This window comes from Rhamphochromis longiceps, linkage group LG6, assembly GCF_057381845.1.
Source record: "Rhamphochromis longiceps isolate RC_006_pf linkage group LG6, R_longiceps_female_GT1.1, whole genome shotgun sequence".
NCBI lineage: Eukaryota > Metazoa > Chordata > Actinopteri > Cichliformes > Cichlidae > Rhamphochromis > Rhamphochromis longiceps.
In genome coordinates, this window is record NC_140562.1 from 10,419,221 (window position 1) to 10,436,127 (window position 16,907).

The following is a 16,907-nucleotide window of genomic DNA, read 5'->3' on the forward strand; positions in this document are numbered from 1 at the left end:
AAACACATAAAGTCACCCTTACCAATAATCCACTGCTCCTTGAAAAAAAGTAGCACAAACAGACGACTGACTGAGCAATGATAAGTAGAGCTACCCGAGGCCGAGACTCAAGCAGAAGAAAATTAAAAGTTGTTGTTTTTGTGGCTCGAAAAATTAAAGAAAGTATGTTTAATAATTCAACAAGACCCGCACCTTCAACACATGTACATTCAAATTTTGGAACAGGCTCAACATTGCTGCTGTTCAATAGTTTTTATCCGTTTGAAAAAGTCATTTTACGGCTTTAATGTTTCCAGCTGATAAGGAGAATGAGTGCATTTCAAATGTGCGTCCAAAGGCTTTAAACATCTGCTTTGTCTGTAACGACAGTATCAAACTACAGAGCATTGTTTTTACTAAAATTCAACATTTTCCGATGAAAATTTGGCTACTTTTTTTTTTTCTTTACTGTAACACCCACCTCAATGCCATTTTTAGGATATTCTTGGTGATCACATTTTTTCATATTTATGCTTTTGGCACTGAGGGTATCTAATACGCATGTTGTCACTGTGTTTGTACTACCAGCTGTGAGGGCTCTGCTTTTGCTTTGAGCAGTCTGTTTTTATTTTGTCTCGTGAGTGTGTGTGTTTTTCAAACGAGATCCTCGTCAGTTTGATTTTGTTACCACAAACTTTGTGTGAAGTTCACAACAGAGGTAAAGAGATTTAAACACCCCAGTTTAAGGAGGCAGGCAGGGGTTGGACCACCTGCACAGGGCTGGTGAAGCAGAGAGTGTCCGGGGAGATGTGCAACAGAAGCAGAGGGAACATTTTACAAGATGATAAATGGCAGATTTAGATGATTAAGGATTTGTTGACAAGATTAAAAGACACGTCCGTCAGAGTTCAACAACATTACAGTTTGATTAAATAAAAAAGTTTTTAGACTACACAAGGTTCATTTTCTCCTCTGATAGTAATCATATTAAACATGTCAAGAAAGAAAGAGTATAAAGAAAAATAGTAAATGTGTGTCTAATTAAACTCTTCCTGTGAGCCTTACATCATCCTTTAATATGTTTGGTGTTACAAACTTGAAGAAGCACAGAAAAGATCATCAGACATTAATCTAATCAGTTTTCAGCCTTCATTCATATTGAAAAGTTGAAATCTTCCCTGCTAGACCCAAGTGCAGCGTTTAACACCGTCGGCCAGAACATTTTATTACAGCTATTATTAAATGGAGAGTCCTCTTCACACACTGAGGTTAATTATGAAGCTCCACAGGCTTCTGTGCAAAGACCAGTTCTGTTTACATTATACGTGCTTTAGAAGACATAGCATACCACAGGTCAGCTCAGCAACATTTCGACTTTGGCTTGTTTTTTCTGGTTAACGTTAATTACGTAATTTAGAATTAAAGTTTAGTGTTCTTAGCATTTAGGATGGCCGTGGCGAGTAACTCAAGTGCTGTAAACATTTCATGAAACCTCATCAAAAGTTATCTGAGTTGGAAGGGTGGCTGTTAATAAGCCATTCTTAAGGAAGGAGAACAGAGAAAAATAAGACTGAGGTGTGCCAAATTACACAAGAAATTGACTGGAAAAAGAAATCAGCTGTAATATGTCTTATGGAGTAATGAATCCAAATTTGAAATATGCATGGAAGAGGTCCGAAGAGAGATACAACAGTGAATGTCTATAGCCGTCTTTAACACAGCGTGGATACTCTACCGTGCTTTGAGGCTGGATTTCAGCCAGTGTTGTTGGAGCTCTTATCCAAATTAATCAAATTATGAATGTAGAAAAGTTCCACCAGATTTTGATCGACCATGTAATACCACGTAGTGTCTGATTGGCAGCAACTTCATTTTTCAGTACGACAATGATCGCAAACATACTGCCAATGTAGTCAAAGTATGCCTGGATGAAACAACGCATCAGTCATGGATTGATCTCTCCAGGGTTCGAACCTCAAGATAATCGAAGCAGTGTGGGATCATCTTGACAGAAAACAAAACAAAAGGCAGCCAGCATCCAAAGAAGAGTCTCGGATGTCTTTCAAGAAGCCTGCAGAACTAAGAAATTACAAGAAAGCTTACCTATTAGAGTTTAAGCTGTGTTGAAGAATGAAAGGCAGCTTTAACTGAACAAAAGGGGAAAAAAATCCCACATTGACAGCTAACTCAAGAGACAAAAAGCATTAGAACTCAAGTCATTACCTTACTTAAGGATAAATAAGTTAATTAATTACATTAATGCATAAGCAGAAAATAACCTACAGTAACTGCTTTGCGATATGGAAGTGCAAAAGACAACTGAAAGGGAGGATAGTTTCTATATATGTGGTTTCTATTAAGGGACAGAGGAACGATAAGAAACGATAAGAAATCAAGGACAAGGAGTGTGGTGTAGATAAGTGAGGAAATCCGATCATTACTACAAATTTAGTTGAAATTTAAATATTTTAACTATGGTGCCTCCTGTGAGGGCTGTCTGTTTTCCACATTCTGCAACGGTAAAATACGACTTAGAGGCGGATATTTGTTTTACTTTATGGGCAACAGTTGTTCTTGCTGTTGACAAAACTCGCCTCATGGTTGACTCTGAGAAAAAAACTCTTTCCCACAGAGGGGAATAAACTTATTCGAATATGAGCTTTTTTCCACTAAGACTTGTTTTATGGGGAGATGTACGAAATTATTTACCGGGTTACAAGCAACGATAATATCGGATGTTGACTCCTCAGCGTCATCATTTTCTATCTATTGAGAAAACTTATTGTTAAAGTATTGAAGAAAAAAACTCCTCCTTGCCCCGCGGGGGGTGGGTGTGTGTGTGTGTGTGTGTGTGTGTGTGTGTGTGAGTGAAACAAGATCGCCTGTCGCTGGTTTGTTTTTCAGTCTCTCAAAAGGAAAAGTAGTATTCACTAAGGGATAGTTATTCGTTTTTTACACATAGGCAGCCTGTAGGTTACAAGCGGATAGAAAGTTCTTCTTTTCATCACAAGCTATGGTGTATCTTAAAGGTTTTTTTTACAGCGTCTGTATTATAGGAAAATAAAATACTATTGAAATCTCTACAGGAAGTCACTCTTTATTTCCATTACAAACGCCGGTGCAGCTTAAGAAAGTAAAATTACATCCGCTCTGTCTCTCTATACATCACAGAATCATCTGCTGCATCACCGCTGTGCTTAGGGAACATGACGCAACAGGTCTGAAAATGACTAGACACTTCCGGAGTATTTCCGGTAGGGTCATAAGGTCCGGATCGAGGCCTTCCATAGTAAATATGCTGTATTTGAATATGTCATATTCAAAGCCTTCTTCTTTGGGAGAGCAGATCTCATCGGACACAGGAACGCTGCTGGGCTGCAGAAGGAAATCCATCTTGTGTCTGTGCCTTAGAAATTGTGACGGACTCCACCTCTCTGCTTTTTTATTCCCCTCCAACAGATGGCGCGCTTCCGGAGGTTTCCCCCTCCCTCTAAAAACTTTTCCCAACAACAGATGACGCGCTTCCGGAGGTTTCCCCCCCCCCCTCCCTTCTCAGGGTGCAATTCGACACGGTTAGCAACAGATGGCGCGCTTCCGGGGTTCACCCCCCCTTCTCAGGATGCGATTCGTCACGCGGGGGGTTTCCCACCCCCCTTCTCCGGATGCGATTCGTCACGCTCATTACACGCTTCCGGGGGGGAGGGGCGGGAGGTCAAAAGGTCGTGATTAGGGCCATCAATCACTTCGGATCAAATTTTGTCATAAGCTGTAGGGTATTAACTCTCTGAAAAGGCGTTTTCTCTACTTGTTTACACTAACATCTGGATTGATTTACTAACTCAGCCTGACAGTATGTCAAAATAGATTTTGGCACAACTGCAAGTTTGGCTTTTTTGTTTGTTTGTTTCAAATTTCTTTCTGAGTACAGCATGCAGTGAAATGCTTGCATCTGAGCAGACAGGTTGCAGGCTGCAAGACGTTTTTATAGATGATGTACCCCAGGTAACGCGTTACTGTAATCCGATTACTTTTTTCAAGTAACGAGTAATGTAAGGGATTGTATTGTTTCTTTATGTTGTTGTGGGTTCTTAAGAATGACACCATTACTTGAAGAGAAGGTATTTTATCGAACTGCGGTTCACATGTAAACAAAGCTTCGCCATCACAGAGGTAACTCCCTCTGTCTCTCTAGCTCCCCCTACAGTCTAGGAGTATTAACAACATAAAACATGATACTAGGCAAATAAGGATTTGCTGTTATCATTACAGGGATTACTATTGCAAAACAGGTAATTATACTGTTACTTTCTTGTAAGCGCGCTGCGTTAGTGCAACTGATTTTTTTCTTGTTTAAAACAAACACCACTCACGCCTCACAGATGTAAAGCTGCCTGCGTAAAGATGAAAGTGACTTCGTACAGCCACGATTTGCAGGCGCTGTGCAAGAGGTTCGGGAGCAGAAGTCCCATTGTACTACTGCATGAACACGCTTTTCACACATGGTTGCTGTACGCATAAAGCTGGCTGTAGCTTTTTAGCTCACAGCCCGACACATACCAACAACAGCATAGATGGCACAGGCGTCAAGGCGGCGAGGCGTGAATGCGGGTGCCGCTCAGGTGCGTCCGCCTCCTCTGCAGCGGCGCTGCACACCACGCCCCGCCACACACATTAACCAGGTAAAATACATATTTAGGCAGAATTTTGCAAATATCTATTTTTCATTTTTCAGCACATAGTGCTTTTTTATTTTTTTAAAAGTCAGATCAAGGCTCCAAAAGCCCAAAGGAGATATAAGGGCTCACAACAGTTTTTGTTTGCTACATGGATCATTTTAGTTCAGCTGGGTGTCTTTCCTTTTGTTAGTTCAAAATGTGTTAATTACATGAATAAAATGTAATTTTCTCTGTAGCACTTCATGGATTTCATAAACAACACACCTTAGTTGTTCACACAAAGCATAAAGGTAAAAAAACCAAACAAACAGTATATACAGTGTTATCTTCATTTTAGATGTCAAAAAGTATTTGTGGCTCCCAGTGTTTTCTTTTGCATGCATGGAAACCGGGTCCAAATGGCTCTTTGGGTCTTAAAGGTTGCTGACCCCTGCCCTGGATTGAAACAGGGGTCAAATGTTTCCTGGTCTTCCTAAAGTCCACGATCAGTTCATTGGTCTTTGCCACGTTGAGCTGAAGATGATTCTGCTCACACCACGTGACAAAGGAGTTGACCACAGCCCGGTACTCTTTCTCATCATCCAACCACTGCAGAGTCATCAGAAAACTTCTGAAGATGGCAGGTCTCTGTGCAGTGGCTAAAGTCTGTGGTGTACAGGGAAAGGACAGAGGATGGTCCCTTGTGGTGCCCTTGTGTTGCTAATTACCTTGTCAGACACACACTGTGGAAGACGCACATATTGTGGTCTCCCTGTCAGGTAATCAACAATCCAGGACACCAGAGAAGCATCCACCTGCATCGCTGTTAACTTCATCATCATTCATCACATTACGAGCATATGTACTTTTAGTTTTAGTTCACACTGACCGTGTAATACTCAGCAACCAGTATGTGTTTTACTCTGTCATTGTTCACACGAATTTAATACAAAAATAAAATACATTCTGTAACAAAGACCATCACCCAGTTTAAGGTTACGCCACAACTGACCTAAATTTACAGTATTGGTAATTACCAAAATCATTTTCTACGGTCCTGTAAAGGTTAATCCACCAGTATGCACAAATTCTTTAATGAAAATGATAATATCAGTGATAAAATACAATTATTGTTGTTGCCCATGAAGCTTCATTTTTACTGTTTTACAAATAAAGGGGGTAAATAAAGGATTTTTTTTTTTTGGTTAAGAGGCCAAATTATATTTAGTTGCATTCCTGAACAGAAAATCTATTTTTAGTGGTCGAATGTTAAGTTTAATTAATTTCTGTTTCTTCAGAGAAATCCAGTGTGTCGGCCCAAACTCCTATAAAAATATTAATTCAACCATTTTAGCAGCACACTGAACAATGTGTACAAGAGTAAAAACATCCAGAATGATTGTGATTCAGATCAGTACAGTATCAGTGGTGTTAAAGTGTTTTTTTGTGTCACCTGCAGTGAAAGGGGCACTAGTTCACTGATTCCACTTGTTTTGGGGTTTATTGGTTCAAATTAAAGCTAAATTAGCTGAATTGTATTTTGCTTTGTATGTAAGTAAAAGAGCTGCATCAGTGTGGCAGACTGTTAAAATAAGAAATACGGTACTGTAGTTAGAAATAGTCCACCTGTCAGCTGATCATACAGCTCATCTTTCTCTGTGTGCTAATCTGGGCTTTTTATGGCCCCTATGTAAGAAACAGTTTGAAAAACTACAAAGGGATATGCTTTTAAGATGATCCATGGTGATAGATCAACAATGTAAAACGTCAGACTTTAAGAAGAAAACAGGCCCAGTTTGTGAACCCAAAATTCAGTTAAATATAATCCTTCTCTGGGTGGAATCCAGAAATGGAAATCCAGCTCACCTGCTCACCTCCCGTTCCTGTCCTCTCGGATTGGGTGATTCCTTTGCAATCAATCATCAGAATACTCCCCTGCAGCTTCCACTGGCATTCCCACCCTCCCAGTGACCCTCCTCATATGCCTCCTCACCATGTCCAAGTAAAAGCTCACTCTCTCTTCTATGAACTCAAAAATACACTATATGGCCAAAAGTATTCACTCTTCTGCCTTCACATACACATGTATTTGAGTGAAATCCCATTCTTAATCCACAAGGTTTGTTGTGATGTCAGCCCACCATTTGTAGAACAGCTTTAACTCCTCTGGGGACTTTTCACAAGGTTTAGGAGTGTTTATGGGAGTTTGTGAGGTCAGACTCTGATCTTGGATGAGAAGTCTAATTTCATTTTCTACTTCCACAGCAAACCCACTCATCCATATCTTTTTGAACCTAGTTTTGTGCTGGTGCACAGTTATATTGGAGCAGGAAGAGTCCATCCCAAAACTCATCCGTTGTCTGAATTTTCCTGATATGATGATTTTACATTTCCTACCATTTCATGGCTGAGTTGTTGTTGTTTCCAATCACTTGCAGTTTGTTATAATTCCACAAACAGCTGACTGTGGAATATTTAGTAGTTGGGAAATTTCACGACTGGACTTATGAAATTATGGAATATGAGCTTTGATTGAATGAATTAAATGTGAGATAAAAAACCTTGTGGCTGCGAACCCGTTTTATCAGCTACACTGTACACAGTTTTTATGTCAATAAAATGCAAGCCGTACGAAACAGATGCTCGACATACAGTAAGCAACAACAACAAAACTCCCTGGACTTGCACGGTTCTCATTTATTACTCTTATTTCCAAGAAAACATCAAAGTGAGGTGGAAATATATCACGGCACAATGCTGGAACATTCTTTCACAGACACGTTTGAAATCCTGCAGCTGGAAACACATTCATAAACATATGAAGACATTAAATGGATATCAAATTATTACTTAAAGACACAGACAAAAACAGCCACCAAAACAGATTATGGACAGGGCCATAACACCCCCCTTCCCAAGACCAAACATCTCCCCTATAGATGTTTGGCACTCAGGAGTTCAGAAAACCACGCGACAGCGCATCTGCCATTACATTCTCTGTCCCTTTTTTGTGATGGATCTCCAGATTGAAATCCTGCACTAAGAGGGACCATCTCATAAGCCTTTGGTTAGAATTTTGCATCCTAGTCAAAAACATGAGGGGGTTGTAATCGGTGTAAACAATGACAGGTGCTGAACTAGAACCGACATAGACCTCGAAATGCTGTAGAGCAAGCAACAGAGAAAGAGCTTCCTTTTCAATGGTACTGTATTTCTGTTGGTGGGAGTTGAATATTTTTGAAAAGTAACCATTTGGGTGATCAACACCCTGCCTATCCTCCTGCAACAGCACCGCACCTGCACCATCGGCGCTGGCATCCACCTTGAGTTTAAACGGATGTGTGAAAGCAGGAGCGGCAAGCAGGGCCGGCCCGTGGCATAGGCCGTATAGGCAAATGCTAAGGGCGCCGGCCATCAGGGGGCGCCACGCCAGTGCCACAAATGTTTGGGGAAAAAAAAAAAAAGAAAAAAAGTTGGTACTATTATTTCTAAATACAAAAAATAATCCCACGTTAATTAAAATGCAAAGTAAAGCTTATTTAATAGAAATATTATTTGTTACAACATTACGCCCCCCCTCCCCGCACGGTGCGCCCCCTCCCTTCCCGTATCATGGTTCCTTTTGGACGTCACCACAACAAAAAAATCAACACAAGATGTCAAAGCGGCCAAAACTGTCAGGTGCCCAGGGAAGAAAAAAGAGAGAAGAAGAGGAGGAGAAACGAGAAAAAGACAGAGGTAGGTAACGTTAGCCTACATGAAATTGTCTGAATGTGATAGTAACCTAAATTTTTAGCATTAAGCTAATGTTACATGATTCGCTAATTGCTAATCAATAAATAGCTAGTTAACTGTTTTAACGTCAGTTAATATTGTGGAGGGGGCTAAATTGTTATGGAAAATAATAATGTAACGTTAGGTAATTACAGTACTCCCACCTTTCCCACCATTCCTCATTTGTATTCATCTTTTAAGCAGGTGTTTTTTGTTTACATTGTTATTGCCTTCTGGTTAGCTAACGTTTACCCTGCAGGTAATAGTCACTTTTCCACCCCTGTATATATTATAGTTGTAAGCCTAGTTGTTAAAGTGCACATCATTAATGTTAATTAAGCAATATCACATGAGAGGGAATGCTGTTTTTTAATATGAGCACTGCTGTGATTCGGTCAAAGATAATCATAACATAACATTCTCATATGATATTATACTGTTACTTTGCATTCTGCTATTCAGCATTTCACTGTAATGATGACAATAAATTGAATCTAATCTAATTTGCATATCAGTTAAGATCATACATATATCTCTTTGGTTTCTCATTTATATTATATCATTTCATTTTATTCCTGGAATCATATGTTTTTATTATTAGACTTTAATACTCAGTGGTGTCACATACTCCTCTCTTCAGATGCACTGTTGAAGTTTCTAAATCCCACCCCTGGGCCATCTACCACATCTACCGCTGCTGCCTCCACTTCAGCAGCACAACCCACCAGTGATGCAGCATCAGCAGCACAACCCAGCCATGATGCAGCAGCATCAAGCGGTCTTCCTGTTGCCTCCACCTCAGCAGCACAACCCACCAGTTTTGCAGCAGCATCAAGTGGTGTTCCTGTTGCCTTATTTATATTGTATTTTTAATTTATTTTATCCAACTTGTTGACACGTTTTATTGTATTTATGTATGTAAAATTTATTGTATTTCATATATTCATTTTTTATTTTTTGTATTCATTTATTTATTCATATATTTTTTTATCTTGTTAATTATTCTGATAGTGAATTTGCTTTCTTTAAGTAAAAAAAAAAGGTCAAAGAAAAAGCTATTCGGTTTCTTGTGAGTACATACACTACACTGCCGATGTAGGGGGGCGCCACCTAAAATCTTGCCTAGGGCGCCAGATTGGTTAGGGCCGGGCCTGGCGGAAAGTACTGGTGTGCTGCAGAGGAGAGCTTTGAGAGACTCAAAAGCATTCTGGCATGTGGGGGACCATACGAATGGTTTTGACACACTTGTGAGACTGGTGAGAGGTGCAACTACATCTGCAAAATTCTTACAGAAGCCACGATAATAGCCGGCCATTCCAAGGAACCGGCGAAGTTCACGTCTAGTGCGAGGCACAGGGAAATCTAGGACAGCCTGGATTTTAGCCAAAAGGGGGCGCACCTGTCCCTGACCCACCTGCTTCCCTAGATAAGTCACAGTGGCCTTACCAAAGTCACATTTGGCAAGATTTAGGGTAAGGGATGCCTCTTTTAATCTTTCAAAAATCTCCGTGAGTGTTTCAAGGTGTTCTGACCAAGTCTGTGAATAGGCTACAATGTCGTCCAAGTACACTTCACAGTTTGTGACACCACCTAAGACAATGTGCATAAGGTGTTGGAATGTGGCAGGGGCATTTCGAAGGCCAAAAGGCATGACGGTGGATTGGAGGAAGTGATCAGGAGTGACGAAAGCAGAAATTTCAGATGCACGCGGAGTGAGGGGAACTTGCCAATAACCCTTTAATAAATCCAGTTTGGTGACAAACTTTGTGGAGCCAACCCTATCAACACAATCTTCCATGCGGGGAAGAGGGTAGGAGTCGGGTTTGGTCACACTGTTCACTTTTCGAAAATCAGTACAAAAACGTGGGGTCTTCCTTCGGCACAAGAAGGCATGGGGAACTCCAGGCACTCGAACTAGGGACAGCTAGCCCATTTTCCAGCAAGTAGGAAACTTCTTGCTGAAAAAGAGCACATTGTAAGTGAAGGACTTTGCTCAGCTAAGAGAATTGGTCCTGCTGGAAGAATTCAAAACGTGTCTTCCAGAGAATGTTGTTGTATATATCAATGAGCAAAAGGTGGATTCGTTGTCTAAAGCTGTTATTCTAGCAGATGAGTTTGTGTTGACCCATCGCGTCACGTTTTCAGCTATGCGCCGTGAATGGGCCCCGTTGTCTAAACCTGCAAGGAGTTTGAGGGTTTCTCCTAAGCGTCAAACGCGCCCTGATCAGGTTCCCATGACTGTCCAAGAATGCTTTTATTGCCATGATACTGGCCATCTCATTGCCAATTGTCCGTCGCTCCGTCGCAAAGAGCAAACTCACACATGGAAAAAGCCAAAAAGTGTTGGTTTTGTTCAGTCGGTTTCTACTCCTAATCCCGTCAGGGATGAACCAGGAAATGACAGTCTTGACAGCAGTTACCGACCTTTCATTTCACAAGGGTTCGCCTCACTGACTGGAATAGAGGGGGATCGCGTGCCGATTGTAATTTTGCGCGACACTGGGGCTGCCCAGTGGAAAAGCGCATTGCCTTTTTCAAGTAACTCGTTTTGTGGTGATGATGCTCTCGTGTGGGGAGTGAAAATGAGTGTGTTACGAGCGCCGCTGCATAGAGTCTTCCTACAGTCACCTCTCGTTTCGGGCCCGGTAACAGTTGGGGTGCGCGCTCGCTTGCCCGTGCAGGGGGTTACTATGATTCTGGGGAATGATCTAGCCAATGGAAAAGTTTTCCCGATCCCTGAAGTAATTGAAAACCCCGTCGATGATTTTGTTTTTGTTTCTGAGCCTGCTGCTGACAGTCTGCCCTCTGTTTTTCCTGCCTGTATTGTCACACGCGCCCACAAGCGCAAATATAGTGATGTTGAGTTGTCTGACTTTTTTCTATGTTCTGAAGCTGTTCCTGAGACTGCTCAACTGCCTGTGGAAAAAGCTGAAAAATGTGTGTCTGATGAAATGCTACCCGCTACACCTGACCTGTCTTTTGAGGTAAACAAAACAGATTTTATTCATGCGCAACAGAGTGACCCGACTTTGGCCAAATGTTTACTCGCCGCAAATTCCAGCGATCAGAATCCCCGTGTCTACAGCATTGAAAATGATGTGTTAATGCGCAAATGGCATCCTCCCTCATCTAGTGATCTTGGCTGGAATGTATTTCAACAAGTGGTTGTACCGCAAAAATTCCGACCCCAAGTACTCAGCCTCGCACATGACAGTTTCTCTGGACATTTAGGAATTAGGAAAACTTACCATCGTATTCTGCGTCACTTTTTCTGGCCAGGTTTGAAGTCTAAAGTGACCAAGTATTGCCGTTTTTGCCACGTTTGCCAGGTCAGTGGAAAACCCAACCAGGTTATTCCTCCCACTCCATTGCATCCAATCCTGGCTTTAGGGGGACCATTTGAGCACATAATCATCGATTGTGTAGGTCCGCTTCCAAAAACAAAGTCAGGACATCAGTACATCTTGACTTTGATGTGCACCGCCACACGCTTCCCCGAGGCTATTCCGTTACGCACTATCAAAGTCAAAGCCATTGTCAGAGCATTAGTAAACTTTTTCTCCACTTTTGGTTTGCCTAAATCAGTTCAAATGGACCAAGGGTCTAACTTCATGTCCAAGATTTTCGCTCAGGTCTTAAAATCGCTATCCATCAAGCATCAAAAATCCAGTGCATATCACCCCGAATCACAGGGTGCGCTTGAGCGTTTCCACCAAACCTTAAAAGCCATGATTAAAAGACATTTAACCAATCCTGTTAAATGTCTGGCTGGGCTAACGTTTGGGATCTGAATGGCAGCAGGAGCCTCCGCCCCTGGCGTCATCCGTCCACTGGCAGCTTGTGGAATGGTTGCAGCAGCTTCTGCTCCCGCATCCACCACCAAACCTCCAGTCGCCTCAACCGGCCGAGGTTTCGACTTTGCAAATACCCCCTTATCCACCAGCTGTGCTGTCAGGCACTGCTTAATTTCTGCCTTTTTAGCATGTAAAGGCACACTAACATTAAACAATTCTGCCACCAACAACAAATCTGCCTTTGTGCATCGATCCAACTTATCCATGATGGGTTGCAGTGCAAAACCATCCACGTCAAAAGTCATTGTGACTAGATCACCCCCAACACTACAAGAAAACTGCCAACCAAAAACTGCAGACAACCCACAAAATACAATGAGCAAAAAGAATGGCAAAAGAAAAGAGCGGACGAGCCCCCACTTTATGTTACGCCCCAGTCTAGGGGTACAGGAACGCAACATAAGTTTGAAAAGATTGCCCCGCCCTGGTCCCCAAAACCATACACAGAGGGAAAACCAATTTCTTAGTGAATGGTGGTTTATTTCTCTACACTGCAAAATGAAGCTCCGGGGTGAACAAAGGCCAAAATAACAAACAAAACAAGCTAAGTCAGGAGGAGGTGCTATCTAAAACCCTATGTGAAATCAAACATCAAACAAAAGACAAGCACTACACCTAACTCCCTAACTGAAATAAACAGGAGAAAACAGTGCAAGGGAAAACAATAAGGCAGCTCACCCCTTCTGTTCCAGTGCTATTTACAATGTGCTATTTACAATGAAGACTAATGTACACACTATATACAGAACTCAGACAGTCGCAAAAGTCACAGGCACAAATGTCTCAGGTTTTGGAGGCCAGGGTCAGGTCTGCTGCTGCTGTCAGTGGCTGCCCCGGGACAACTGCTGGTGATGGATTTTGCAAAATGATACAATTGTAGGTTTTTATGAAAAATCAGTAATTTCCTGGACGCCGCAGGTCCAAATTCTGGGTTATGGATTTTTCTCTTTTTATTTATTCATTTATTTATTGTGACCAAACGTTTCTATAGACTCAACATTACTTTTAAGAAGGTTGCAATGGAAACAACATGTATTTGTGGCAACTACATATAATCTGTGAACATGGAAACAACTTTATCCCAGAAGGCTGATTCTGATCTGGACGAAGCGTTTTCACTGGGAGAAATGTTTCGTCGCTCATCCAAGTGACTTCTTCAGTCTCAGCTGACTGCAGGTTTCCCCAACCTTATAAACAGTCAGTGTAGTGACTAACGCGTTATTAAGGAACCCGTTATAGTAACTACGTTATTATTGTGGTAACGAGCACGGTAACTAGTTATTATGCCAAAATCAGGAACACATTTATCGTTACTGGGATTTAGATAGGGTCGTTATTCGTTACTTCGTGTGCTGCGTTCGACTTACCTCGGAAATCGGACCATGAACCTGGGAATGTCTCACTCGAGTAAACGGCGTTCTGGTTAGTCGGGATTCCAATATGGCAACGCCCTCGAAAACGGTTGTTTTGCTAGCCCTCTATAAAAACAAATTACTTCTAAACACATATGCAGCTCATCTGCAGTCTGGCGTTACCTACATCTTCCTACCACTTAATCTACCATCATACGTGTGGGACTAATAAAGGTTATCTTATCTTATCTTATCTTATCTTATCTTATCTTATATTTTATTTATCTAGCTATATTATTTTAGTACTTATCATTTAATTTATTTCTCTTTGTGAGGCTGAAAATACTTTTTGCAGTTCAGCTTACAGTTTACACAGAATGGACAAACCTCACTGTGTTCATGTTGAATCATTTTTGCACTATTTTGATACCTACAGCTCCTAAATGGTCTGAGCAAGGGTGTAGATTTGGTTTTGGCATTGGTGGGGACGGATGATTCAACCACCGAACCCTGCCCTGTTTCTTTTTTTTTTTTTTTTTTTTCTTTTTTGTCTTTGCTTCTTGATTAAAAAAAAAAAAAAAAGGAGAAATATACGTGCCTACATGTGCTATTCTGCATGCTTTTAAACCATTTAAAATTACAATTCATAGTTTTATATGTGAATTATATAACGTTAAATTACTATTAAACAAATGACTGACTAAACTATTTTAAGGCTTTAGTTTACTTCCACATTCCATATAAATCAGGTATCACACAAAAATAAAATGGCTTCAAATACAGTCATGACAATAAAAGAATATGGCTTTAAGGACTTAACAACATTACTTCAGTTATAGTACACCAACATCTCTGATACATTAGCACTAAGGGAATACTGAATGTCCATAAAACTACTCATCTAAGATTACCACAAAGTAAAAGATCTCTCAGCAAAATTATGCAACATTTTAGGCACTATTGCCCCGATCAAATCAGTGAGCTGAGATTTTTTTATTCTAAACATGAACTACTGTTACAGCTACTGGTGTCCCACACAACAACTCAATGTCCACTATGTGAAGGAGCCAAACACATGCCTTCTCCTCTCGTTAACTGAGAGGAACTGCTGGCATATTGGTTTTACATCTATACTGTCCAGTCTCTCCTGGTGGACATACAGCAGCATTGTTTAATCTCATTTGAGTCATTGTTAACCTTAGCCATCTTTTTAGTTTTCTGAGATCACTGAAGCTTCTTTCAGCCTCAGTACATGCGTTTTATCCTCAGATTAAAATTATTATTCTGTGCTTGATGTGCCTCACCTTTGGCCCTGGCTCCTCCCCTCTGACTGCACTAGGACATATTGCCACCTGATAAAATAACACATTGATTCGTGCCATATAAAAAGTGAGACATGTCAATTCAGATTCTTTGTCAAATATACACTAATGAATCAATTTACATCAACAGCCTAACAATTGTTATGATAATAAATACTAGTTAATCTATAGCACCAAATCATCAGTCAGTCACCTGTGACCTCGCCTCTTCACCTCTGTCCGAGCTACAACATGGCAGAGCTACATGACAATAAGAATAAAATGTGGAGCTGCTTCAGTGTTTCTGTCACTTTGTGCAGATCTTGACTCATCAGTAATGTTTGTAGGGTGAGTGCATTTTTTAAAACAATTTGTGAAAACTGCACTACAAGGTGGAATATTTGCAAAATCATGACTACCTCATGATATTTTGTCTCAAAAATTAACCCTATGAATATGTCAGTGCCATTAGGATGAAATTATTGTGTCACCAACATTTTAACGTTAGACATACAATTTTAACAGCCTCTGTAAACTAATATCCTGGCTTGCTCGAGGCTGCCGTTTTCTCTGACATTTTCAATCAAAATTAGAAATGCTACTCTGAGACTGAGCTAACTAATAGTCCTGCATGTTGTGCAGTTAGTTTACAAAACACGCTATTCATGGTTACATACAATTTTAGACTGATGCGGGCCAAAGCCTAGCATAGCCTGTAACGTTATTGTGACGGACACATTTTATGAGTGAACTTGGCTTTAAGTGACTTACAGGTTTCTTTGAAAAATACTTTCTTATATCCAGGTTCTTCCTTGTTGCTGCCATCCTCCTCGTCTCCTTGCAACATCAGTAATGTTTGTAGGGTGAGTGCATTTTTAAAACAATTTGTGCAAACTGCACTACAAGGTGGAATATTTGCAAAATCATGACTACCTCATGATATTTTGTCTCAAAAATTAACCCTCCTCTCCTCCTTGCAGCGCAGGCTTGCTTGCCGCTGCTAAAACTAAACAGAGCTCCCTGAAAGGCACAGCCAATCACATTGGCCATATTTGTCACATGAGGTAGGACTCCAGTAGAGAACGTAATTTAACTCTTTCTGCACCGCTGGGTGAATGAGACGTTGACAGATCGCTTTTTTTTCCCTATCAAGTTTGTTTTTCTTTACTCGAGGAGATCAAATTAATAATCGCTGGATGTTGGTGGGGACACGTTCCTTCCATCCATGCCAAATCTACGCCCTTGGGTCTGAGGCACAGTTTAATGTTGACACTGCTAAAAGTAAACTTTCTACCCATTTCAATGGCAAAAATAAATCTACCTTTCTGAGTTTCTGCTGATGAATTGTGCTGTAACAACTGTTGCTGTGCAAGATGCTGCAGAAACACTGAAAAGCACCACAATAAACCAACTCTGCCAACCACAAGTGTAATATGTGTAGTATGTAACACACACAGAGCAACCCTCTGATGTCTTTTCTGAAGCTGCCGTGTGTATTAACCAGTTTGCATTTTCAATATTCATGTGTAACTTGATAATCTGCAAATGTGCATTTGTTGAATGTCTGCAATAAAAAGTTGAACCTGTCTCGTCATGCTTCTTCTGTCAATATCAAGAGACGGGCAGAGCTCTATTCTCTACTCTATGCTATCAAGGTTATTATGTACACTGTGTTTAGTCAGCAGATCATACGGGCACCTACACACACATTTAAACTATAATGAATATGCAAAGAAGATAACCAGGAATTAGCTTTCACAGTTCATGTGTGCTTTTCTCAGCACTCGTGGTTCAGACCACGCTCATCTTTAACTCTGACCTCATTTTGAGCTCAGCTCTAATTCTGTAAAGTGTTGTGAGTCCATCTCACACACTTGTATCACATCAAAAAAATTTGTTCACAGATTGAAAAAGGCTTCCTGCCACAGAGAGCATCTCCTGGATGACTAAGACGTTGTAAAGAATATCAGACACGCTGTCACTGCTGGTAAA

The 16,907-nt window shown here is 40.8% G+C and overlaps 1 protein-coding gene and 1 long non-coding RNA gene across 3 annotated transcripts in view; one reads left to right on the forward strand and one right to left on the reverse strand.

Annotated features, from left to right (window-relative positions):
- LOC146667512 (uncharacterized) overlaps positions 1-12,199 on the forward strand; it is a 66,126-nt gene extending 53,927 nt beyond the window's left edge. Inside the window, exon 3 of the mRNA XM_085408335.1 lies at positions 9,049-12,199. Within this exon, the coding sequence (XP_085264461.1) occupies positions 10,556-12,199 (1,644 nt within the window). The 5' untranslated portion in view covers positions 9,049-10,555. The remainder of the gene's footprint in view (positions 1-9,048) is intronic.
- LOC146667514 (uncharacterized) overlaps positions 1-15,902 on the reverse strand; it is a 28,211-nt gene extending 12,309 nt beyond the window's left edge. For both annotated transcript variants that reach the window (XR_014912076.1, XR_014912075.1), the window contains exon 1: positions 15,687-15,902. This is a non-coding gene — a long non-coding RNA (uncharacterized LOC146667514). The remainder of the gene's footprint in view (positions 1-15,686) is intronic.
- Positions 15,903-16,907: the final 1,005 nt, after the last annotated feature.